The sequence below is a fragment of the Helianthus annuus genome, chromosome 7 (genome assembly GCF_002127325.2).
Source record: "Helianthus annuus cultivar XRQ/B chromosome 7, HanXRQr2.0-SUNRISE, whole genome shotgun sequence".
Classification (NCBI taxonomy): Eukaryota; Viridiplantae; Streptophyta; class Magnoliopsida; order Asterales; family Asteraceae; genus Helianthus; species Helianthus annuus.
Genome location: NC_035439.2, coordinates 132,484,632 through 132,510,791, shown reverse-complemented (window position 1 = coordinate 132,510,791; position 26,160 = coordinate 132,484,632). Strand labels below are relative to the sequence as shown.

Sequence of the window (26,160 nt, the reverse complement as noted above, 5' to 3'; positions counted from 1 at the left end):
ATGATTGCGAGATAAGATACCATCCTGGCAAGGCGAATGTAGTCGTCGATGCCTTGAGTCGGAAGGAAAGAGTAAAGCCTATAAGGATCAATGCCAAGAGCATTGAGATAAAGAATAGTTTGAATGAAAGGTTGTTAGTTGCATAGAAGGAAGCTGTGCTGGAAGCTAACTATCCTAATGAAAAGCTAGGAGTAACTGAAGAACAGTTATCCTATGGAAAGGACGGAATTCTAAGGTTAAATGGACGAATATGGGTTCCAGTTTTTGGAGGACTACGAGATGTTATCCTCCAGGAAGCCCACAGTTCCAAATACTCCGTTCATCCTAGAGCTGACAAGATGTACCAGGATTTGAAAGCAAACTTTTGGTGGATAGGCTTGAAGAAGTCTATAGCCACCTATGTAGCTAAATGTTTGACTTGTGCGCAAGTCAAGGCTGAGCATCAAAAACCGTCAGGTTTGCTGCAACAACCTGAACTTCCCGAGTGGAAGTGGGAAATGGTGACGATAGATTTCATCACTAAGTTGCCGAAGACAAGGAAAGGAAACGATACGATATGGATAATAGTTGATAGACTGACTAAGTCAGCACATTTCCTACCCATTAAGGAGACTTATAGCTCCGACATGTTAGCCCAATTATACGTAGATAAGATTGTATCTCTACATGGCGTGCCTGTGTCTATTATCTCTGACAGAGATACCAGATACACGTCACATTTTTGGAAAAGTTTCCAACAATCTTTGGGCACACGTCTAAACTTCAGTACGGCTTACCATCATCAGACGAACGGACAGAGTGAGCGTACAATCCAAACCTGGGAAGACATGCTTCGTGCATGTGTGATTGACTTAGGTGGTAGTTGGGATAACCACCTACCCTTAATCGAGTTCTCGTATAACAATAGCTACCATACGGGCATTAAGGCTGCTCCTTTCGAAGCCTTATATGGTAGAAAGTGTAGAACGCCCGTCTGTTGGGCGGAAGTTGGAGATGTCCAGTTGACAGGACCAGAAATAATCTTTGAAACGACGGACAAGATTGTCCAAATTCGTGACCGTTTGAAAGCTGCCCGAGATAGGCAGAAAAGCTACGCAGACTTGAAGCGTAAACCTTTTAACTTCGAAGTAGGTCACAAGGTATTGCTTAAAGTATCACCCTGGAAGGGAGTGATGTGATTTGGTAAGAAAGGCAAGTTAAGCCCGAGATACATCGGACCCTTCGAGATCATCGAACGTGTCGGATCGGTTGCCTATAAGTTAAACTTACCAGAAGAGCTCAGAAGTATTCATAATGTTTTCTACATCTGCAATCTGAAGAAGTGTTTCGCTGATGAATCACTAGTTATACTGCATACAGATGTACACATAGATGAGAGCTTGAAGTTTGTTGAAAAACCTGTGTTGATCGAGGATCGACAGGTTAAGAAGCTTCGAAGGAAGTACATACCGATTGTAAAGGTAAAATGGAATGCCCGTAGAGGTCCCGAGTACATGTGGGAAGTAGAATCCACAATGCAAGAAAAGTACCCTCATTTGTTTCAGTAAAATCTCGAGGTCGAGATTTCTTTTAAGGGGGTGAGGATGTAACACCTCGAAAATTTGCGTCCTATAATGTATTGACACGTATCATAAGTTTGCACGTCATAATAAATACTACCGAGGGACTAAAGTTGACAAACATAGAAAGTATGTGAATTCAAGGGTTCAAAATGTCAACAAGGGATAAATATACTTTACAGTAACCCTGCATGATGCTCGTACCTTCAAACGAATGAATCATGGATCATACGGAACGAAATGTGGAAGAAAGTGAGAGATTACAAACTACAGGGGTTAAATGTGTCAACATGTTTAAGTTATACCTCTGAGTGACCCTTTAGCAAACCCGAGGCTTTGTAATGGTAAATTACGCTCACCAGAATGCACGATATAAATTTCATAAAGTTCCGTTATAAAATGAGAAAGTTGTGATCAAATGCGTACATGAGGGGTTAAAAGCGTCAACATTGAAAGTTATGACTTTTTGAGTAGTAACAAAGTAACCGAGGACTTAACAAAGCGGATAAAAGTCACGAGGCCCTTATACGTAAATAAGAAAGGCCCAAAGTGCAAAGTTACCCCTTCGAAACGCCAAGAGCCAGCTGCAATAATGAAAAAGATTTGAAAAATCTTACAGCAGGCCTCAGGCGGGCCGCGTAAGAGTTATCCCAAGTTTATGTGGGCCGCGTGGACAGTAAAAGATATGGGTTCTGACAGGAAGATTCAGGCGGGCCGCGTAAAGGTTGAAGGACCTTTGACGCAGGCCGCGTCAGCCTCCCAGATACAGAAAAAGGCAACAACAGCACTGTTTGGTGTTTTAACCGACTTAAACCATTATTACAACAGCATGGGCGCCCCCTAAACGACCCCTAGGCCTCAGAGACACTTGTTGATGAACTGGTTACACTTGTAGACTTGTGTGTCAAGATCTAATGCATCCATGATCACTATAAAAGGCCACTCATGTTGTAACAAATGCTCACACCTCATTTCTTCACTCCTGGAGCTTTCTGGAGCACAAGAGTCCTCTCTAAGCATCTCTGGTCGTTCACTAGACTTCAGTAAGTATGCTTAACCTTTCTTAGTTAAGTTTTTGCTTAGTTTTAGCTTAAAAGTCTATCCGTCGTAATTAACGATTGACTTAACGATTAATCACAAATGGTCCAGTGATTATTCGAATCAAAGGTAGTTATATGTTGGTAATTATGTGGGCATTAAAACTTTAAAGGGCACCCTCTGATTCCCACTCTAACTAGTCCAAATGTCTGGTCAAAGTTGCTTAGAAAAAAGTCAACAGAATGCTAATTTTCGATTTAACGCATAATTAACAATGTAGATGGCATGTAACCTGTTTTATCACTCATATAACTTGATAGTAAGTATTATAACTGGTCTAAGCTTGTTTGATCCGACCATTTACTGTTTTGACCCGGTTTGGAACCGAAAGTCGCAAAACTTTGACTTTTGCTTTGACTTCAGTTCTGAACCGATATGGTATGTTTTAGATATGCCTTAGGACTCTCTTAGGACCAGGTTACATGATGGTATAACCCTCTGTGGCTGGTTCGTTGTTTGTCCGAGTCGTTTGCACATTTCCGTTATATGCTTAAAAGTTGACCATAATGCCCTTTTCATCTTAAAACGAGAATTTTGGATATATGAAAGGACAGTAACCTTAGTTACTGATTTCTAAACATGTCCCTAAAATTTCATGTCAATACGAGGTCCAGAATAGGAGTTATGCTAAATAGCGCAATTAAGGAAACTTTAGTAATTAAACGGCGCAATTAGCATAAAGCCTATCTAGACCCAAATTTCGACACCAAACCTTTTACACACTGATGTAATATAATATTTTGAGATTTTTAAAGATTTTTAATTATTTTTAACCTGCTCATAACCTGCGGTTATGGCGTTGATTCGGTAAATACCGAATATACCCTTTTCGGACCTAAAATGAGTTCTACATGGTATTTTGACACGAATCCGGTTGCTACTGATTTTAAATAATAAATAAAGTATTTTGAACTTTATAACCTGATCAGAAAACTCAGATTTCCTGTATAACTCGAAAATCGCTTAAAACGACTATATACGCCTATTAAACGCATAGTTTGAGTTTAAAACCATTTTGTCAAGTAAGGCTTATTGCCTACTGATATGACTTGTTAAAATGAGTGGTTTTACTGATTATTTCAGACCCGATCATCAGAAGTATAAATAATCTCTTTTATAATCTTTAAAGTGACCAAAATATCCCTACGGGGCATATATTGGGATTAAACTCGTTATGGGCATAATGGAAGGTATCCTACTGATATCACAACCTCTTTAGAGCATATTGACTTAGGAAACCTGTATAAGACTCTTACGGTCACCGGTTACGCCATTTACGCGTTCGGTTCGGTTTATGTAACTAGTTTACATAAATTAGCAGAAACGGGTCAAACCTTGTCGTTTTTTATTTCAAAATCCAGAATAGGAGACCCGGTAAAAGCTACTTGCACTAGCTGTTTGTGAATTATACTTGCAAAGGTAAATACTTTTAACTTATTTCCCTATACGGGCTTGGGGTACGTTATATAAAATACCGCTTGGTCGGGCATTTGACCTTAATCGATTAGTGGTTAAGTATTGTCAAGATGACCCATTAGAAATTTGATTTGTTTGCTTAAAGCCTTTGGGGGGTTAATAACCATGTCTCGGTTGAATGTATTTACCAGTGTAAACTGACGTATTTTTCCAAAAAGGTTAACTGCAGGTACTAAACGAACTAGGCTGGCTTTCTCCTAGCGTCCACGATAAGTCTCGCAAGCTTGGACGTCAAGCTGTTGAACAATGTTCCTATTTTATTTTTGATCCCCTGTGGATTATTTTCAGCTGTTTGTGATACATGATATTACAATAACATTCAGTTGAAATATATCTATCTTTTGCTTCTACTGTGCATTTATATATTGTGTTGTTTGACTGTATTGTTGCCAACTACGTCACGGTAATCCCCCACCAGGCCCACTGGTGAAACGTGTGAAAATCGGGGTGTGACAGTACATCTGCTTTTTGACACCTTTTTTGTAAATCTTGTGTGAGTCAAAATGTTTTACCAAAACCTCAATGTTTTAAATTACACTTAACAGTAATTGAGTATTTGTGATTCTACAATTACTGCCGATATGTTGGGGTTTTGTATACAAAATATGAAAGACGTTACCGTTGGACAAAGAGATAGCCAATGGTTAATATGACCCACAGGTCAGGTGTTGACAATACTGAATGAGTAACTGTAGATATAAACAAATGTAATTGCGGATGCCCTCAATATTGTAAAGTGATAAAAATTGTTTTGATTAAACTAGGATGCACTCGCCAGTATTTCTTGCTGATAAAATGTTTTTAAAACGCGTTTCAGGTAACACAGTGTGAACGCCATTAGAAGCCAGCTAGTGAGCACTGAAGGCTTGGAAAAGTGGCTATAAAAGTTACCTAAATAAGAAGAAGTTTTTGTTTTCAATAATTAGGGTTTATTCCTACAAATGTATTGTCAAATGAACTTGGGTTTTATCCCAATAAATTATCATTATAAAAAGTTTGGTGTTTTACTCTGATAAAAATATTTTCTAACTACGGTCCTGATGTATTCCGTTGCCAAATTAATAAACACCGATACCGCTGATACTGTCCTCGCGGCGCCCGCTCCCAGGGTGCGAGTCGGGGGCTGCGACAGAGAGTGGTATCAGAGCTACAGCCACTGGTTTAAGCCAAAAAGAAGTGTTATGCTGACACTTAAATTTTAAATTCTGTGTTAGGAAATAACTTATGTGATTATGTGTTTTGTGTTATTTGACTATTTGTTAGTTTACAGTATAAGTGAGCAAGGAACTTCAGACGCTTATCGTCATTTAGATAGTTCACCAAAAGATGAGGGAACATCATCTCAATCTAATCCCTCATGATACTCAGCTGATACTGAGGAAGGGATATTTATATTTATGGCACAGTCTGAGGAACCCTTTACTACTAAAAAGAGAGGTTGGTTTAATAGAGGAGCACATGAGAGAAGAAAAAGAGTGAAGAAGTTACAACAACAGAGGGCGATAGTCAGGGCTAATAGGGAAGCAAATGCACAGATTCAGGAGACAGTCAATAGGCCACCTTTGGAAGAGGAACTAGATAGACAGCTGGCTAATTTCCACATGTTAGCCACTACAACAGTAGACTCTAACCTAAATCAAATAGCTGAACCGCCACTGTTACCTTTATTCCCAGACCAACAGATGCAAGAGCCTGACCAGGAAGATCTGTTTCCACTCCCAGATATAGATCCCTAAGAGATTCCCAGAATTCCCCCACCAAACCCCATAACTCAGTACACTGACCTTAACCCTTTAGATCCTTTTTGGAGCAGCGAATGGTGGACGAAGAGTGTAATAAGAAACCCATACCCTTATGGACAACCTATCCCCCAACACCCTCATCCAATACCAGCACCCATGCCACCTATGAGGCAGGAAAATTTGGAGGAACTTCGCTCATTGGGTGATGAATTAGTAGAGGAAAGAGATAGAACTCGACTAATAGGAGAAAAGCTTATGTGGAAACATGTCGAGCGCGATATACATGATTGGATACATGACACCTAGAATAATGCCTAGATGTATATGTAATTTTGTACTTTAAAAAATATATATATATATATATATATATATATATATATATATATATATATATAATAGATATGGATGCATAACTACTAGTATATTTGATTTCCAGTTGTAGTATGTAATTGATGCATATATGTATATATAGAAAAGAGTAAAAGTCACAATGATCGACGTTTTTGATCAATTTGTTTGTGTGATTATGTATAAGTAATTATATTAAATTCATTCTGTGATAATTAATACTTGCTAAATATTCCCAAATTCAGATGGACAACGAAGTAAATCAGGAAAACCAGAATAATGAGAATAACGGAAACCAAATAGATAACAGTGTCATCCAACATATAGTAGCACAAGTAATTATAGATGCTATGCCTTATATTATCAAGACTGTTAAAAAGACAGAAAATAATGGAAGTAAACGCCAACACACTGAACCAAGTCACAGTGTGAACAATGATAACGAACCTATTATCCAAGCTCCAATCCCCAAAAGAAGAAGAACCGCTTTTTACGGTTGTTCTTATAAAGAATTCTTGGCTTGCAAACCAATAGAATTCTCAGGCAATGAAGGAGCCATTGCAGCCTTACGTTGGATAGAAAAGACAGAAGCAGTCAAAAAAATAAGTAAATGTGCAGATGAAGATAAGATTATGTTTGCTTCTAATCTTTTCAAAAATGCAGCCATAGAATGGTGGAATACTATTCTCCAGTCTAGGGGAAATGACAGAGTTTATAATATGGAATGGATCAACTTTAAGGAAATGGTTGAAAGAAAATTCGGTCCTCCTAATGAAAAGGAACAAATCACCAATAAGTTCCTAAATTTCAAAATGACTGGAATAGACTGCAAAGGTTACACTACCATATTCTTTGAATATGTTAGGATAGTGCCAACCTTAGCCTCACCTGAACCAGTGTTAATCTCCCGTTATATTTGGGGATTAATTAGTGAGACTAGACACGTAGTCAAGGCAGCTAGACCACAAACCATAGAAGAAGCAGTAGCACTAGCCAATACCCTGACTGATGAACTGGTACGTACACAAAAGGAAAACCAGAGAAAGAACGTAGCTCAAAATCTTACCCAAGAATTTCGCTACGGTAATTCCAACCATGGAAAAGGAACAGGTTCTTCCTCTACACCTTATTGTAGATATTGCAAAAGAAAGTATTCTGGAACATTCTCTATATACTACAACTTTTTCAAAATGCCGGGACACAAGGAAGAAAACTGTAGGAGGAAACCTAGCAATGGAATATGTTTCAATTGTGGAGAAAGTGGGCACATCAGACCGAACTGTCCGAAACTAGCTCTAGCCACAACCAACAAGGCCAAGACAACTGAAGCACCTAAGAAGAATGCCAGAGCCTTTGTTCTGACAGCTGAGGAAGCCAAGATGATTCCGGATGTGATTGCCAGTACGTTCTTAGTTAATAATATATTTGCCAAAGTATTGTTTGACTCTAGTGCAAATCAAAGTTTTATCAATACTTCTTTCTACAAACTTCTTGACCAACCCTTAGCCAAACTTCAACAAGATTGTCTGGTAGAGACAGCCAACGGAGAATCCATTAAGATAAGTGAAATCTTGCAGGGAGCAAGAATAGAAATCCTGAACCATCAATTCTTTGCTAACCTTTACCCAATGAATCTGGCTGGTTTTGATGTCGTATTAGGAATGGATTGGTTGGTAGCCAATCGTGCCAGTATATTATGAGGTCAAAAGTCAGTACAAGTAAGTACACCAAGTGGTAAAAAGATCACAATCAAAGGAGATAAACCAACCCGATCGACAAAATTCATCTCTGTGATGAAAGTTGCAAGTTATGAAAGGACCGCAACACAAGCTGATGTCGTGACAATGGATGGAATTGATTGGTGGGCTACATATGGAAGTAGCAAAAAAAAGAATTCTCCCAACCGATTAGTAGATTTTTGGCGGAGAGAAACTAGAGTACATACTCTTGTATCCATAATGCATAATGTCAAGCTGAATCGTTTAAATTGCATAAACGATAAACTTGTCTTATTCACTCCAACATTAGACTTAATCTCATTTTTCAGATTCTTATAAATAAATCCGAATAGCACATATATAGAAGTATCTATCAAGTGCTCGTTTAAAAGAAATGGTTTGGGAAGATCTCGATTACGAAGACGTTGAGAACAGGAAAGGAAAAAAGGTAGCGCTTAGATTAGAAATTTAGAACTTTTGTGTTTTTGCTTTCTGTTTTGTTCCCGACTAGGACTAATCTGTGTTCGTAATTTGGATTTTTTGTTTTTATAATTTGGATTTTTTGTTTCGGTAATTTATGTTTTGAATTGGGTATACCGAACTTGACTCCATCTTACCCCATAGAACCTAACCCCTCCGTACCGAATAAGTCCACTCTAGTGAATCTTGTACCCAATCTTTGTTCCCTTACCGGAGCAAACTGCAATCTATGTAACTATGCTCCTATATGTCCCTGGTAGAACGGATGGGTTGACAGAGTACTAGGTCAGGATGGGTTCACATCTAAACATGTCGTTTTAAAAAAGGTGAAGGTGGGTAGAATCATCTTATCGAATTCTTATAATATGATTTTACTCGCTTCAAATTTTATGTTTTATACGAAATTACTCATTAAATGTGAAATTTTTATGAAGCAATAAGATATTATACAAATAGAAAATATATTTATATACCATAAAGGCTAAGTACTACAAAAAAAGACAATACTTTCTGAGAGAACCATTCACTACATAATCAATTCTAAGTTTGAAAACGGGAAAACCACTTGTATATAATGTTCTATTTGTAATACATAATATGATTATGTAGCCGCATAACTGTCTCTGTCTATCTCACATTGTAGGACGCTTAGAATGCACAAATATTTATGTGGTAGTTTTGGCATTTTACTACTTCAACTTAATAATGCTTTAAAAGCACTTTTGTAACGATATTATATTATATACCGGTGTAATTAAAACATATCACATTAGCAAACCATACCTTAAATCAACAGTGTATCAAACTTCAAAGCTCATTGTATAAACCAATTAATACTGAAAAATCAAATGCACCTTGTCATGCGTTAGATACATCACTGTAAAGCCCCATGGGGTGACGTGAAGCTTAGGTGGACTTGATAAAGCCCCATGGGGCTCCAACCATATTCTATAGCCTAACCGGTTATATGTAGACGGTCAGGGAAATATCACTTTTAAAAATAAAAATAATATAGACTTGGTAACATAACTTAATTAGGTAATAAATCTATACCATTTTCTTTATTATATTCCCACACAAAAAAGAACAATAAATAAACCAGAAGCATGTTTCCCCCTTTCTCCCTGTTGAATCACAAAAAGGTTAACCTGTTACTATTAGCAGTCAATATAATATTAAAAACTTAAACCTTACTACTATATCACGAAGAAGGTTGGTCTACAAAAATACACATTTTTAAAAGAGTACACATGCTTATGCACAAGGTATAACTGCCAAAGTGGCTGCATGAAACACAACATTTCATTGATTCTAAATGATTAAAGTATATGAAATAGAGTCTAGATCACAAAAGTGACAATCTTGAAATTAACATAAGGTTTTCTTGACTCCATTAGAAGAAAGGAACATTAATCCTGTTTATGAAACCACTTTATTCTGTGTTTAGTAAGTATTTAAAGCCAACCAAGTCCAAAGGATCATCACAACCAATCCACATATCTTTAAACCCAAAAGCTTTAACTTTGTTGCATCAAAATGGACCAAACACTGTCCAACTACACCAACCAAACCTCGCCATCATCAAACCCTGAGAAACTGCTCTTAACCGCCACCAACCCGTTAACAACCGCCACTAACCCCTTTACAGGGGTGCTCAATTCAGCAACGAACCAGTTGCAGCAGCACCAAAAGCAGCCGCTTATGGGTCCCGTGACTAACCCAGTGGCACAGCAGCTGCTGGGTATGTCACCTAACCCCATGCACCAGCAACAACTAATGGGTCCCAAAAATAACCCAATGCTGAATTCCATGATTAATCCGATGCATGCCCCAAGGCAACACGGGATGACCGGTCCTGTGCATAATCCAACGATGCAGCAGCTGAACCGAGGTGAAGGAAACTCGATCTTTAGTACTTCAGATGATAATGTTATCATGAAGCAAGTGCTTGATACCCATCTCCCTGATGGCACTGATGTTGATGTCAAACCACTTGTCCACATTGTCGAAGATATCCTTCGACATGCTACCATTAAAGCTGCCATCGATGAAGATGCTTCTACTTCATTGGTATTGTTAGTTTTACTATTATTACTATTACTGTTACTATTACTGTTAATAACGATCCTTGTTCTGGAACTCTTTTAAGGTTGCACACGCTGATGTGGGCAAACTGCAGGGCAAGTCTCACCAAGCCAACACAGTTGTGATGCTTAACTTATTGTCACATGTAATTGAAAAGCTTGCTTGTGAGGTTTGATCAAAAAACTGTACATCTATACTAATATTCTCATTTCTTTAAAGATAACATGTGATTACTAATTAAATTAATCTTTAATATGTTACAGATGTCATTCAAGTGCTTAACTGGCGGGGATGGACACTCGATAGCACTTTCACTATTCCACACGGTAGGGAACTACCACTGGGACGCCAAGCTGGCACTGATCCTTGCAGCTTTTGCTCTAAACTACGGTGAATTCTGGCTTCTGGCTCAAATCTATTCATCAAATCAGCTTGCAAAATCAATGGCTGTTCTTAGACAAGTGCCAATGATCATGGAGCATTCGGCGCCACTGAAGCCTAAATTTGATGCACTCAACAGACTCATTCACTCGGTCCTCGAGTTAACTCAGTGCATTATCCAGTTTAAGGAACTTCCATCTATGTATATTAGTTATGAAGTACCAGCAATGGCCAGAGCACTAAACATAGTTCCAACTGCTGTTTATTGGAATGTTAGAGGGATTATTGCTTGTGCGGCACAGATTACTAGCCTCACCAGCATGGGACATGAGTAAATAATCTTTAGCGTTATAAAAACTAATCCAGATTAGCTAAAAAGATAGTGATTAACAAGTTTATGTCTGATTTCAGGTATGGGATATCATCCTCTGAGATGCAGTCATGGGAACTATCTTCCTTAGTCCACAAGATCAACCACCTACTGGAGTTTCTCAGGAAACAACTTGAAGAATGTCACCGTCTTATAGGTATGCTATCAACATTTTATGAAAATATCTTATAAAAATAGAGATAATTATGTTCACATTGATTAATGCAGGAGAGAAGAAGGAGATGGATTTCAGAAACTCATTTAATCAGCTTTTTGATACGGTCCATATCGACAACATGAAAATCCTCAAGATCTTGCTTAATCTCAGGGATGACCCGCTGCCACTTTTCGATGGGGCTACTAAACAAAGGGTTGGTGGATATTTTGTATTTTCTTTAATAACTTTCTTCAACTAATTTCCTGTTGAACTTTGACCTCAAACAGGTCAGGCTAGAAGTTTTGAGGAAAAGGAATGTGTTGTTGTTGATATCAGGGCTAGACTTGTCCCGCGATGAGCTGTCAATTCTTGAGCAAATTTACAGTGAGTCGCGTATTCAAGGCTCAAGGGTTGATGCTTTGTATGATGTGGTGTGGGTTCCTATCGTGGACCCGTATGTTGAGTACACTGATGCAATGCACACACAGTTTGAGGATATGAAGAATGGTATGCCATGGTACTCGGTCAACCACCCTTCAAATGTTGATCGGGCGGTTAAGAAGTCCATTGGAGACAGGTGGCACTTTAGGAACAAGCCAATCCTTGTTGTGCTCGACCCACAGGGAAGAGAGTTGAGCCCAAATGCACTCCACATGATGTGGATTTGGGGAAGCACCGCCTTCCCTTTCACCACTGCCAGAGAGGAAGCATTGTGGAGGGATGAAACTTGGCGGCTAGAGTTGCTAGTCAGCGGCATGGACCCAACCATACTCAATTGGGTCAGTTCACCATTTAACTATGGATACTAGAGGTGTACAGATGGGCCTGGATACAAGCCGTTCCTAGGATCAGCCCAGTCTTAGGTCTGGCCTAGTCGGCTAGTCCAACGCATAGTCTAGTCCAGGCCCGGTCCTAGGCACAACCAGGCATGAGCTTAGTCTAACTCAACATTTTCCAACTATAGCCTGTTCCTACTCATAGTCTTGTCCAGGCCTGATCCTAGGCCCATCCTGATCTTAGGTCCACTGTGGTCCAGGCCCGGTCCTAAGCTCAACTATGCATGAGCTAATTAGTGTAACTCAACATTTTCCAACTAACTAACGGACGTACTTCTTGTTTTAGGCAAGTGAAGGCAAATACATCTTCTTGTATGGAGGGGATGACATTGAGTGGATTCGCAAGTTCACAAACAATGCAAGGGCCATGGCAACTGCTGCACGCATTCCATTGGAGATGGCGTATGTTGGAAAAAGCAAGAAAAGAGAAAATGTGCGTAGGGCGATTGCCACCATTAACGTAGAAAAGCTCAGTTACTGCTGGCAAGACACCTCCCTGATATGGTACTTCTGGACCCGATTAGAGAGTATGTTGTTCTCCAAGATCCAACTCAAACGTGCTGATGATCAAGACACCATAATGCTACAGATCAAGAAACTACTCAGCTATGACAAGGATGGATCATGGGCTTTGCTTTGTAGAGGATCACAGATCCTAACCAATGGTCATGGATCCACCATGCTGCAAACCCCTATTGACTTTGACCTCTGGAAGGAGCACATCCCCTCAAGGGGCTTTGATTTATCATTTAAAGACTACCATGATAAGCTTCATGTCGCAGCAAATAACTGCTGCCGATTTGAGTTTCCGATTGCAGCAGGTAGAATCCCTGAAGGCATGCGGTGCCCTGAGTGTCATCGGGTGATGGAGAAATACATTGCTTTCCTTTGTTGCCATGACCAAACTGGCCTTCTGGAACCCTACTGATCATGCAACATTAATGCAAAATTATCAATCTGGCAGCCTCTAATGCTGGTTATTACTACTATGCAAAAATAAAAAAGAGTGAAATGATTGTTGCTGTGTTTCTATTGTACTGAACTAAGAATATAGTGTGTAATGGGTCTAAATTGATGTATGAGTTAGATCTGCATTTGTTGTAATAAAATCTTTTATTAATCTTAAATAAACTTGAGTGCATGAGAGATGCCTATAATTCTAACATTTCAAGCATTATTTAGGTAGTGTAACTCGAATGTATAGAAAATATAAGTTTTACCTTTGGGCCTCACGTGTAAGGGGACCCAATTTTCTTGATCACATATTAAAATTTTAAAACATTTTTCGATTATTTGAATATGGTTCTGAAAAATTTTAGTCTTGTCAACATATTAACAAGTGTTGGGAACATGTGATAAGGACTTTCTACCATCTATCACAAGCATTTTTTTAATGATGTTACACAAATTGGATTATAATAGGTGATTTATGGGTTAACTTCATTTAATATTCAGTTTTGACTAGGAGAGCAAAGAATCAGTACACTTGAAAGTGTTTTCTTTTTACTAAAATTCACTCCAACTATAGCATACGATTGTATGCCATTTAAAAAACGTATATAAAACATGTGTGTCTTCGTATTTATTATATTCATTTAATTCACTGACTAATTCTTTCAATAACTTTAGCAAATTTCGTTCCTTATTTTAGCACATATTTTTACATTTGCCCTAAAGTTGAGAAGTGGGATCACCAATACCCAACTCTCACAATGTGGTATTGAAGACTCACCCATTCACGTTAGCTGCTCTTCTGATCAAACATGCGGCAACTCAATCAACTCAGTCTCTAGCTTCATTTTGATAAAGTGTTTGCCCACCTCTACGTGTCGTAAAGAATGTAAACCCAACTTCTGTCGGTTCTTCCCTTCCTAAGCCATAATATTTTTGTGAGACCCTCGATTAATTAAATTAATTAAAGAGAAAATTTAAAGGGTTGCAATTTTACCTGCTTTGGTCTTTGTTATATGGGACAGACTATTGGGCCATCAAGAAGACTTAAGCGCACAAGATGGAAGAAGCAGAGATGAGGATGTTGAGATGGATGTGTGGTCACACGAGGTTACTCTGATAGAAATTACATACATATTAGTATATTGTAATAGTGTAAGGGGGATTAGTGTAATTGCTACTTCTATAAATAAGACATTAGTCATTAGTGAAGGGGGGGGGGAGAGAAATTAGTAAGTTGTTAGGCTCATGCTTATGCATTGAGAAGGGCATAGCCCTGGCCACTTTGGTGGTTATTATTTTGTATTGTCTTCTTCAATCTATCAATATAGTTACAGATTTAGCTTTCATCATCTCTATTCAATTCAGTCTCTATCATTGGTCCGACCTGCCTACTCTGCTCTCCATTCATCTTCAATTTCAGATGATTCTTCAAATTTAGCGTCTCAATTCAGCTTTCCCTTCTTCCTCTGTTTTCATTGCACCTTCGCCATTCTTCTTCTTCCTCCTGGTTCTTCTCGAACTTCACTGTTCTTCAATTGCCACTTCTGTTCTACCACTGCTCGAATCCCATTCGTTTGGTTTCAGATCCAATTTTCGGATCTGTGTCACCTTCGTTCATTTTAATTTGTTTCAGATCTGCTCAAAATTCGTTTCAAATCTGCTCCGATTCAGATTTCTGATTTAGATTTCTGATTCGATTTCCGATTTCTGATTGGATTTCCGTTTCAATTTCCGATTCAGATTTCCTATTCTATTTCCGATCTCTTTTCTGATTCCAATATCACTTCAATTTCCATTTCCGTTATGGTGAATCATAACGCTCGTCTGGATGTTCATGATCAACAGATTCAGCAGTTACAAGCCGACGTTGCCAAAATTAAGGCTTCCTTGCAGATTTTGGAAGAGGATCGTCTGGAATCCTCTGAGTTTCGTAAGGCTGTGTTAACATGGATGAAATCGCAGGAGAAGAAGCATGTGGATGATTCATCAGGTCCTGGATCTTCAGGTATAGTGTTCTCGACGCTCGATCCCAAATCTAACTCTTCGGATCCACCGTCGGGCTTACCATGGGCTGTGAAGAAGGTGCACTTGCCTGAATTCTCTAGTTTTGATCCACAAGGCTGGATCCGGAAGGCGAACCTGTTCTTCGATCTCAATCAGACTCCTGAGGCTTCTCGTTTACAGCTTGCTCAACTGAGTATGATTGATGCTGCTCAACATTGGTTCACAATCATCAATCAGGTTCATCCGTCTTTGACTTGGCTCCAATTTCAGTCCGAATTGTTGCAACGTTTCACTGGTCTCTCAATTCAGAATCCGTATGAACAGTTAGCTACTATTAAGCAGTCAGATTCCATCTTTGATTATATTGGTGATTTTGAGTATGTGTTATCCTTGGTCCCTCGTTTGCCGGAGTCGCAAACTATTGGCTATTTCATTGCGGGTTTGAAAGAGGATGTCAAGCAACAAGTCTGTTTACATCGCCCTATTACTTGTGTGGATGCTATGTACTTTGTTAAAGATGTGGAGTTGATGCTTCGACCATCCAAATCCGGTTCATTGATATCTCGTTTTCGGTATGTGTCACATACCGGGCTGCCTTCTATGGATTCGGGGATCAACCATCGTGTATGGGGTACCACGGGATCTAAAAGTGTTGGAAATGATGGGGCTGCAAATGTGCAAGGGGGTGTCAATGATCGAGGCATTCGTTCCTTATCTCGTGTCGAGTGGGAGGATCGGAAGAAGAAGGGCTTGTGTTTTAAATGTGGACAGGTTTACAGTCCCAGCCACAAGTGTCCAGCGGGTAGTCTTCTGTCTTACTACTTGGGGATGATGAATGGGATGAAAGGGACGAGCTGATTTTGCATTCGGATGAGGGTGTTCTTCATGTTGGGGGCTCTATTCACAAGCCTTGAGGACAAGTCTTGGCTTATGGAGGGAGTATTGATAGAAATTACATACGTATTAGTATATTGTAATAGTGTAAGGGGGATTAGTGTAATTGCTACTTCTGTAAATAAGACATTAGTCATTAGTGAAGGGGGGGAGAGAAATTAGTAAGTTGTTAGGCTCATGCTTATGCGTTGAGAAGGGCATAGCCCTGGCCACTTTGGTGGTTATTATTTTGTATTGTCTTCTTCAATCTGTCAATATGGTTACAGATTTAGCTTTCATCATCTCTATTCAATTCAGTCTCTATCATAGACCCATAAGAAATGAGATTTTTAGGAAAAGGTTAAAAGTGACAAGTCTATCAGATAAGATAAAGAAGGGGAGATTGAGATGGTTTGGGCATATCAAAAAAGAGGCAAATGACGTGCTAGTTAGAATAATGCAAACCTTCACTAGAGTTGCACCTCTCTAAGGACATGGTCCAGGATAAAAGTTCATGGAGGCGTAGAATTAAGGTTAAGCACTTCTAGGAGAGGATACAATAGTGTCTTAGTTAGGGGCATAGTTATTCCTACACTTTAGGGGGACTTTGCATGTGGTAGCTTCCTATTTCTATATATTTATCAGGTGTTGTTTGTTTTGGAGCTGAGTGTTTCTCATTCTCTAAGGGTGGAGGTAATGTTTGCCAACATCTCACCCTTCTCAAACTATACTGGTAACTTTGCTATTTGTGGAATTTATTGTGTATGGTTGTTGTTTGATGTAAGTACTTCCCGAGCCATAATATTTCAAATAGCATGCCTCATATCATAGTATTTCATGGTGAAACTTTCAAATACCTCACTATTTTGAGTGCAACCTTTATGTTTCGTTTGTGGACTGTGCATAAACTAATTTATCACCCCATAAAGTAAGTTATGCCTGGTTGAGTGTAGGCAAGAGATGGCAACTCTCCCACCAATCTTTAATACATTCTTTGTTTGCAAATTCTCTTCCTCTTATCTGTATCCCATGATTGGTTTTTCAATTGGTTTACAGTCAACCATCCATGGTTATGCTAGGCTTGGTTTTAAAATGCATTGCATCAGGTGACACGATGCGCTGCGATTACATGATGCGAGGTTGATGCGCTCTAAATCGCATAATGTGCTCGCATAAAGCACCCTAATACAAGCACTTTTCTGAAATCGACCACTATATAGTAGAATTGTGCACTGAGCTTGTATATTGTGCTTAATGAGCTGATAAAGTTGTTAAGCGAGTTCCTACATAGATTACTTGTACCTTTTGCATAGACCACTTGTACAAATAAGAGTTCAAGGCTTATTTTGGTTATATTTCCAAACTATAACTTAGAAACATGTTCTTGCTTTATATACTTGTAACATGTGCATTGGGAGCTTTTCAAAAAAGTTTTTGTATTTTTCACTTTCAATCTAATTGTTTTTATCTTTTATATTTTAACCCCTTTGGCTTTTTTAAATTTAACCCAAGGCTTTTCAACTTTTCAATTTAACCCAATACTATTTTATTTTCAACTTTGGTCTCCCCATACTTTTCATCTTTCGCAAGTTTTTGTTTTACGTTTCATTCTAAATTTTGTGAGTCAACACGCAGCAACATACGTGTGGGGTTCAATGTTTTTTTTGCCTGTTTTTTCCCGTTTGATAGGCAAGTCGCAACGCGTCTATTTTTCTCCGTTTGACAAGTTCGTCGCAACGCGCGGATCCTAGATCGACCTAGTTATTCTTTTCTACGTTTTACGTTTTTGTCTAATTGTTTCGCATTAACACGCCACAACTGACTTGCGTGGTTCAACGATTTTACATATGTTTTTTTGTTCGGTGTTATGTTTTACTTTTTTATTTAATTTATTTTTACAAGCTCTTCTGATGTTGGTGTTCGTTGGCAGTGGTTTGGCATTAGTGCTACTTGGCATAATTTTACGAACGTATTTAACCTATTAAGTTTGTTACTAATAATTTGTTTCGAGTTTACCGTTATACCTCCTTTACTTAAACAATTTTTTTTCACGTGTATATTTTTATGTACGTACCAGTATAAATTCAATTTGCTCTATGTGTCGACATAAACTTTTTCTAGAAACGTGTCAGGTCAAATATAATACGTTTTCGTGTAAAAAACATTTTTTACGTGCATATTTTTATGTATGTTTCGGTATATATTTGAGTTGGTGTATGTTTCAACGTAAACTTTTTTCGGAAACGAGTCAAGTGATGTTTTGTAAATTTTGTTTCGAACCGAGTGGAGTCAAATTGTGGTTTCTTTTTTTCCATTTTTTCAAAAGCTCTAATTCATCTCTTTTGATTATATGTGTTAGCTTTTCCATTATGCCCGTTACATTTTCTATGTATGACTCGGGTCACATATAATACGTTATGATTGTACAGTATAAATTTGATTTACTTTTTGTTTGATCCAATTGCAATGCTTATATAGATTACATTGACTTCAATCAGATATGTCGAAACGTGTGTTTTCATATGGTTAACGCATCACATAACGTTTGGACTAATCTGTCACACTCCCAAAATACCACATGCGGAAATGACCGCGAGGCATGTGACGTACCAGGAATTATCACTGTTGACTACGTGAGGTCAAAGGATAATATCGTGGATCCGCTAATAAAAGGCCTAAGTAGAGAGTTAGTTCAGAAGTCGTCCATGGGAATGGGACTGAAGCCCTTGAAAAATTAAGTTTCATATGAAGGAAACCTAACTCAACATACTGGAGATCCCAAGAACTGAGTTCAATAGAAAAACCAAATTGTATGAATTAGTGAGGTCACTGTGGGGGATAACCCTACGTATTTAAAAGGGAGTTTATTACAAAGCTTCGTAAACTTCCTAGTCCATTCCTAAAAGTGACAAGTGTGAGCTTATCCTTGGCTTTTAATGATTCGACTAAGGTAACCATACATAGTTAATCACCTATGTGAGAGAGAAGTGGGGTCACTTCGAAGGGTATTGTTGGGGCACAATACTTAATGGCTCTCGCAGAACCAGGCTCATGTTCATGACCATAACGAACATAACTATGAGGACTTGACTTTGTGAGGGAAAGTCTTGTGTGAAGTGTATTGTTGTCTACACAAACGGCAGACGAGTTCAAAGACATCGATGTCTACTTAGAGCTAGTGGGCTAAGTGCATTTCATGAGCGAAGGTTCAAAGGGTAACACCTACATATCGTATGCAAAACTCAACTGCTGAAATCTAATTGAAATAATGGTGTTTCTGAGATCGACCTCCATTCATGTGGGGAATTGTTGGAAGTTTTGGGTGTGTATGAATGAAAGTCTCAAAATGGTAAAACACCTTGTCCCATATTGATGTGGGAACAAAGGGAATGGTTGTTTATAAGGTAAAACATCTACCAAACAATTGTAGCCTTATGACATGTTTTACCACAAGTCTTACCCGCACGCGCGGAGGGGGGGTGCAAAAATTGAGTTTCGGAACTGGAATTTGGTTGAACTCATGCGTGCCCGCACGTCCTGCGGACATGAATGTAGCTCCAAAAACCTGGGCCCGCGTGAGGCAGTTTTTGCACTCGAGACTAATAAATGTTGTTCTTTTTAATGAGTTTAAAACTGAAATGATTATTCAGTATTGATGATGATCATTATTTAGTTTTCAATTTTTAAACGGTTATTATTATCAGTTTTAAAACTGATGTACAAATGACCACCATTATTTGGTTTTAATTCACTGCAATAATGGCCAGAATTCGGTTATGGTTCTGGCACTATAAAATCAGATCAAGCTAAACAGTTTAGACACACCAACAACATATCTTTTCCTCTCTCTCAATCTCTGCAACATCTCTCCTGTTTCATTTCAGGCAAGTGTTCAAGTCCGGCAATGCGCTGTTGCTGCTTCGAACCGGCGTACCCTAGGAACAAACCGCGAATATGTTTAAGGGAATTGTGTCAAAAACAAGCCCGTTCACTATTACTGTCTCTTTTACTTTATTTGTTTCTGTTTCAGATTATCTGTCGATTTCAATCAGTAGTAGCAGAATACTAACAGCAAACCCCCACATGAAAATCTTCAAATTGAAGGTTCCAGAACACCTAAACTAAAATGAAAGAAACAATGCAATAGAGTAAATAACACACATGAAAATCAAAACCCATCTCGAGTTTTAATTAGAGCACCATCCAAAAATCTTTTGATCCACGGAGAATCAAATAACGTTTCAATATCTTTTCTCTTTTCCTTTTCTTCGCCAAGAAAGTACCGATTGTCGACCTTTACTCATGATGGTTATCGTCGATTATTAACGTTCACCTATCCAATTCTCAAATTTATTCACTTTAATTTGATGCAGTGTTGATTCTAGGTATGATTCACTAATTAGTGAATCGCGTGTTGGACTTCTATGGTAGAATTCTTTTACAAAGACAACGAAGTATATTAACAACTAGTGAATCGCGTGTTGGACTTCTATGGTAGAATTCTTTTATAAAGACAACGAAGTATATTAACAATTGTGTAGAACTAAAAGGTCGCGGAAACTATTTCTTTTGTTAGACCTTAAAAAGTATAAGATTAATTTTAACCATGAGTTTTTTCCAATCAATAAATAAATTTCTTGCTACATTTTATATAAAAATATCTCATATAACATTTTATTTAATATGTATTATCATATAGGGTAAAGTGATACTACAAAGTCTCCTAACTCTAGAATATCAATAAAGACATAATGGATTGTAAAACATAACATGATGCCAAGAAATTTAACAGAATGCTGAGGAAAAAGACATAATTAATCGCAAGAAAGACACAATGACGAAAATTAAAAAAAAAATGCAATGCCTCATAAAAAGACACAATGATCTAAACAAACATTCTAAAATCTACAAACTCAAAGTCTAAAAGCAAAAAGCAAAAAGCAAAAACCTAAAATCTAAAATTGTAAAGTTCAAGGAACGGTTCTAATGCCGCTAAAATGGGTACAATCGGAGTCCGTCCGTTGGATATATACCCTTTCTACGTATGATTTCCTACTTTTAGGAGAGTTGCTATGTATTTGAACCTTTTCCTTATTATATATATAATATATAGATATAGGATTAAGTTCCTCAATCGAAGTAGATGAGTAAGCAACATCCGAATCTAGAAATATTTATCGTACTCTTGGAATATAATATTTCCATTTCATTATTATATTCCCAGACAAAAAAACATTAATAAACCAGAAGCATGTTTCCCCTTTCTCCCCTGTTGAATTACAAAAGGTTAACCTGTTACTATTGCAGTCATATACAACTAAAACCTTAAACCCATACCATAATAAAGGTCGGTCTACAAAAATACACATTTTAAAGAACTACACATGCTTATGCACAACTGTACAAGGGACAACTGCCAAAGTGTAAGAATAAGAGTCTAGATTACAAAAGTGACAATCTTGAAATTAACATAAGGTTTTCTTGACTCCATTAGAAGAAAGGAACATTAATCCTGTTTTGGAAACCACTTTATTCTGTATTTAGTAACTATTTAAAGCCAACCAAGTCCAAAGGATCATCACAACCAAACTACCAATCCTTAGACCCAAAAGCTTTAACTTTGTTGCACCAAAATGGACAAATCACTGTCCAACTACACCAACCAAACCTCACCATCAACCAACCCTGAGAAACGGCTCTTAACAGCCACCAACCCATTAACAACCACCGCCAACCCCTTTACAGGGGTGGTCAATTCAGCAATGAACCAGTTGCAGCAGCAACTACCACACCAGCAACACCAAAAGCAGCCGCTTATGGGTCCTGTGACTAACCCAGTGGCACAGCAGCTGCTGGGTATGTCACCTAACCCCATGCACCAGCAACTGCTAATGGCTCCCAAAAATAACCCAATGCTGAATTCCACGATTAATCCAATGACGCAGCAGCTGAACCAAGGTGAAAGAAACTCGATTTTTAGCGCTTCGGATGATAATGTTATCATGAAGCAAGTGCTTGATACCCATCTCCCTGATGGCACTGATGTTGATGTCAAACCACTTGTCCACATTGTCGAAGATATTCTTCGACTTGCTACCATTAAAGCTGCCATTGACGAAGATGCTTCTACTTCATTGGTAATTCTATTGTTATTATTATTGTTACTATTAATGTTAATGACTTAATGATGATCGTGGTTCTTGAACTCGTCTGAAGGTTGCACATGCTGATGTGGGCAAATCTCACCAAACCAACACAGTTGTGATGCTTAACTTATTGTCACATATAATTGACAAGCTTGCTTGTGAGGTTTGATCTCAAAACTGTACACCTATATTAATATTCTCATTCTTTTAAGTCCAACACGCGATTTAGTCATTAATATGTTATAGATGTCATTCAAGTGCTTAACTGGCGGGGATGGACACTCAATAGCACTTTCACTATTCCACACGGTAGGGAACTACCACTGGGACGCCAAGCTGACACTGATCCTTGCAGCTTTTGCTCTAAACTATGGTGAATTCTGGCTTCTGGCTCAAATCTATTCATCAAACCAACTTGCAAAATCAATGGCTATTCTTAAACAAGTACCAATGATCATGGAGCATTCGGCGCCATTGAAGCCTAGATTTGATGCACTCAACAGACTCATTCACTCGGTCCTTGAGTTAACTCAGTGCATTATCCAGTTTAAGGAGCTCCCATCTACGTATGTTAGTTATGAGGTACCAGCAATGGCCAGAGCACTAAACATAGTTCCAACTGCTGTTTATTGGAATGTTAGAGGGATTATTGCTTGTGCTGCACAGATTACTAACCTCACCAGCATGGGACACGAGTAAATAATATTTTATCTTACAAAAAGATAATCCAGATTAACTAAAAAAGATAATGATTAACAAGTTTAATGACTTCAGGTATGGGATATCATCCAGTGATATGCAGTCATGGGAAATATCTTCCTTAGTCCACAAGATCAACCACCTACTGGAGTTTCTCAGGAAACAACTGGAAGAATGTCACCGTCTTATAGGTATGCTATCAACATTTTATGAAAATATCTTATAAAAATAGAGATGACAATGTTCCCATTGATTAATGCAGGAGAGAGGAAGGAGATGGATTTCAGAAACTCATTTAATCAGCTTTTTGATACGGTCCATATCGACAACATGAAAATCCTCAAGATCTTGCTTAATCTCAGGGATGACCCGCTGCCACTTTTCGATGGGGCTACTAAACAAAGGGTTGGTGGAATATTTTGGTATATTACGTGAATTTTCATTAATAACTTTCTTTAACTAATTTCCTGTTGAACTTTGACCTCAAACAGGTCAGCCTAGAAGTTTTGAGGAAAAGGAATGTGTTATTGTTGATATCAGGGCTAGACATGTCAAATGATGAGTTGTCAATTCTTGAGCAAATTTACAGTGAGTCGCGTATTCAAGGCTCGAGGATGGATACTGTGTATGATCTGGTGTGGGTTCCTATTGTGGACCCGTATGTTGAGTACACTGATGCAATGCACAGACGCTTTGAGGAAATGAGGAGCACTATGCCATGGTACTCGGTCAATCACCCTTCAAATATTGACCGGGTGGTTAAGAAGTCCATTGGAGACAGATGGCATTTTAGGAACAAGCCGATCCTTGTTGTTCTGGACCCACAGGGAAGAGAGTTGAGCCCAAATGCACTCCACATGATGTGGATTTGGGGAAGCACCGCCTTCCCTTTCACTACAGCCAGAGAGGAAGCATTGTGGAGGGATGAAACTTGGAGGCTAGAGTTGCTAGTCAGCGGCATGGACCCAACCATACTCAATTGGGTCAGTTCACCATTTAACTTATATATTATCCTCAAATTATAGATACTAGCTATAGATGAAAACATGGCTAAAGTACAAGCCCATCCTAGGCCAAGCGCAGGCTTATGTCTGGGCTGATCCCAAGTCCTAAGCTCAACTCTGTAAGAGGTAGTGTAACTCAACATTTTCCAACTAATAAATGGATATACTTTAATGTTTTTAGGTAAGCGAAGGCAAATACATTTTCTTGTATGGAGGGGATGACATCGAGTGGATTCGCAAGTTCACAAACAATGCAAGGGCCATGGCAACTGCTGCACGCATCCCATTAGAGATGGCGTATGTTGGAAAAAGCAAGAAAATAGAAAATGTGCGTAGAGCGATTGCCACCATCAACGTAGAAAAGCTCAGTTACTGCTGGCAAGACACCTCCCTGATGTGGTATTTCTGGACCCGAATAGAGAGCATGTTGTTCTCCAAGATCCAACTCAAGCGCGCTGATGATCAAGACCTCATAATGCTACAGATCAAGAAACTACTCAGCTATGACAAGGATGGATCATGGGCTTTGCTTTGTAGAGGGTCACAGATTCTAACCAATGGTCATGGATCCACCATGCTGCAAACTCCTATTGACTTTGACCTCTGGAAGGAGCACATCCCCTCAAGGGGCTTTGATTTGTCATTTAAAGACTACCACGACAAGCTTCATGTCGCAGCAAATAACTGCTGCCGATTTGAGTTTCCCATTGCGGCAGGCAGAATCCCTGAAGGCATGCGTTGCCCTGAGTGCCATCGGTTGATGGAGAAATACATTGCTTTCCTTTGTTGCCATGACCAAACCGGCCTTCTAGAACCCTACTGATCAAGCAACATCAATCCAAAACTACCGATCTGGCGACCTCTGATGCTGCTTATTATTATTACTATTTACTAAGAAGATCCACAGTGGCAAATGATTGTATTGTACTAAAATAAATATATATTGTGTGAAGAGTGCAAATGTTTACCTAAGTGTAATCTTATGGTCTAAACTGATGTATGGTTTAGACCTACTTTTGATGTAATAAAATACTGTATGAATCTTAATAAACTTATTTCCTTTAAATGCATGGGAGATAACTATGAACTTAAGTACCTGAATTATTGATGTTGATTCCTTAACATTCAACAAAATTACTATACACAACAACCTAATCCAGATAGTTCCACATATTGGTGAGGTGGGTGGGAGTAGGAAAGTCTTAACTCTTACCTCTATTCTAGAGGATAAAGAGGCTACTTTCGGTGAAACTCAGCTCCAAAAACCATAACCAAGATATGAGTCAGGAAAACATACATATATAGGCACATATCTAGTAAAAATATAAATAAGTAAATAAATAAAAACAGATAAAACAAAGATACAAAAAATGATAAATAAATAAATAAATAAATAAAATAATTCTTAGTAAAACAACCACACAGGAAAATGGTGAAAACCCTATAGTAACGACATATAAAACCTCGTATAAACCGAAAGCTAAGCTCCTACAACAACAAGAACCTAATAAAATACCTGGTCGTCCTTCTAAATATCCTTATAACCTATAATAACAACATATAAGGCCTTCATAATTACTCTCAATTTGTATCAAATATTAACCAGATAATCAAATGTAATGAACTCGACGATCGTAAACGTTGTAATTTAGGTCAAATATGATCAAATTATCTCCACAAACGACAAATCACGTACTACGGAAGTGAATACCTGATTTGTTAAACGTTTTTACGTGTTACGAATACAATCGATTGATGATAGATGATACTAACCTGGATAGCAAGTTGCTGAAGCTAATTTCCGGCGACCGGCGACGGTTTCGTGGCGATTCTCCGGCGACCGGTGAGGCTTACGTAAACTGAGGGTTTCTAAACGAAATGCGAGTGAATGAACAGGAAACTGCAAAGAATTTTCAAACTGTTAAAGTATGATAATAGCCCCAGAACTTTCATATATCCTCAAACCAGTCCCTATATTTTTGTTGTGAATAATTTACCCTAGATGATAAATTATTTTACTTTTTTTTAAATTACTATAAACTAAAAGGTTTTTTCCATGTGTATAATTTGATTTCGAATTTAGAATTGAATCGAACTGAAAATCGTAAATTCGAATTCGATTACTTAACTCATATTCCAATCGAATGGAACTCGAATATTTGAAGACTGAATTCGAAGCTTGATAACTTAATTTGAATCTAGTCGAATTTCAAATTTCTTGAATCCAAAT

General features: G+C 38.3%; 2 protein-coding genes across 3 annotated transcripts in view; both read left to right on the top strand.

Moving 5' to 3' along the window:
* The window catches only part of LOC110868668 (protein SIEVE ELEMENT OCCLUSION B), a 31,339-nt gene extending 17,948 nt beyond the window's left edge, over positions 1-13,391 (top strand). Inside the window, exons 1-7 of one of the 2 annotated variants that reach the window (XM_022117900.2) lie at positions 9,902-10,491; positions 10,571-10,675; positions 10,770-11,218; positions 11,299-11,414; positions 11,486-11,628; positions 11,702-12,193; positions 12,537-13,391. In XM_022117900.2, coding sequence (XP_021973592.1) covers positions 9,958-10,491; positions 10,571-10,675; positions 10,770-11,218; positions 11,299-11,414; positions 11,486-11,628; positions 11,702-12,193; positions 12,537-13,178 — 2,481 coding nt within the window. In that variant the 5' untranslated portion in view covers positions 9,902-9,957 and the 3' untranslated portion in view covers positions 13,179-13,391. Of the gene's footprint in view, positions 1-9,901; positions 10,492-10,570; positions 10,676-10,769; positions 11,219-11,298; positions 11,415-11,485; positions 11,629-11,701; positions 12,194-12,536 lie in introns of those variants that run through there. The other variant, XM_022117899.2, reaches the window with a different exon arrangement.
* Positions 13,392-21,660: 8,269 nt separating this feature from the next.
* LOC110868669 (protein SIEVE ELEMENT OCCLUSION B) lies at positions 21,661-25,022 on the top strand. The gene is made up of 7 exons (XM_022117901.2): positions 21,661-22,218; positions 22,298-22,390; positions 22,474-22,922; positions 23,002-23,117; positions 23,189-23,331; positions 23,418-23,909; positions 24,112-25,022. The coding sequence occupies exons 1-7, from the start codon at positions 21,715-21,717 to the stop codon at positions 24,751-24,753; spliced, it is 2,439 nt and encodes an 812-aa protein (XP_021973593.1). The 5' UTR covers positions 21,661-21,714; the 3' UTR covers positions 24,754-25,022.
* Positions 25,023-26,160: the final 1,138 nt, after the last annotated feature.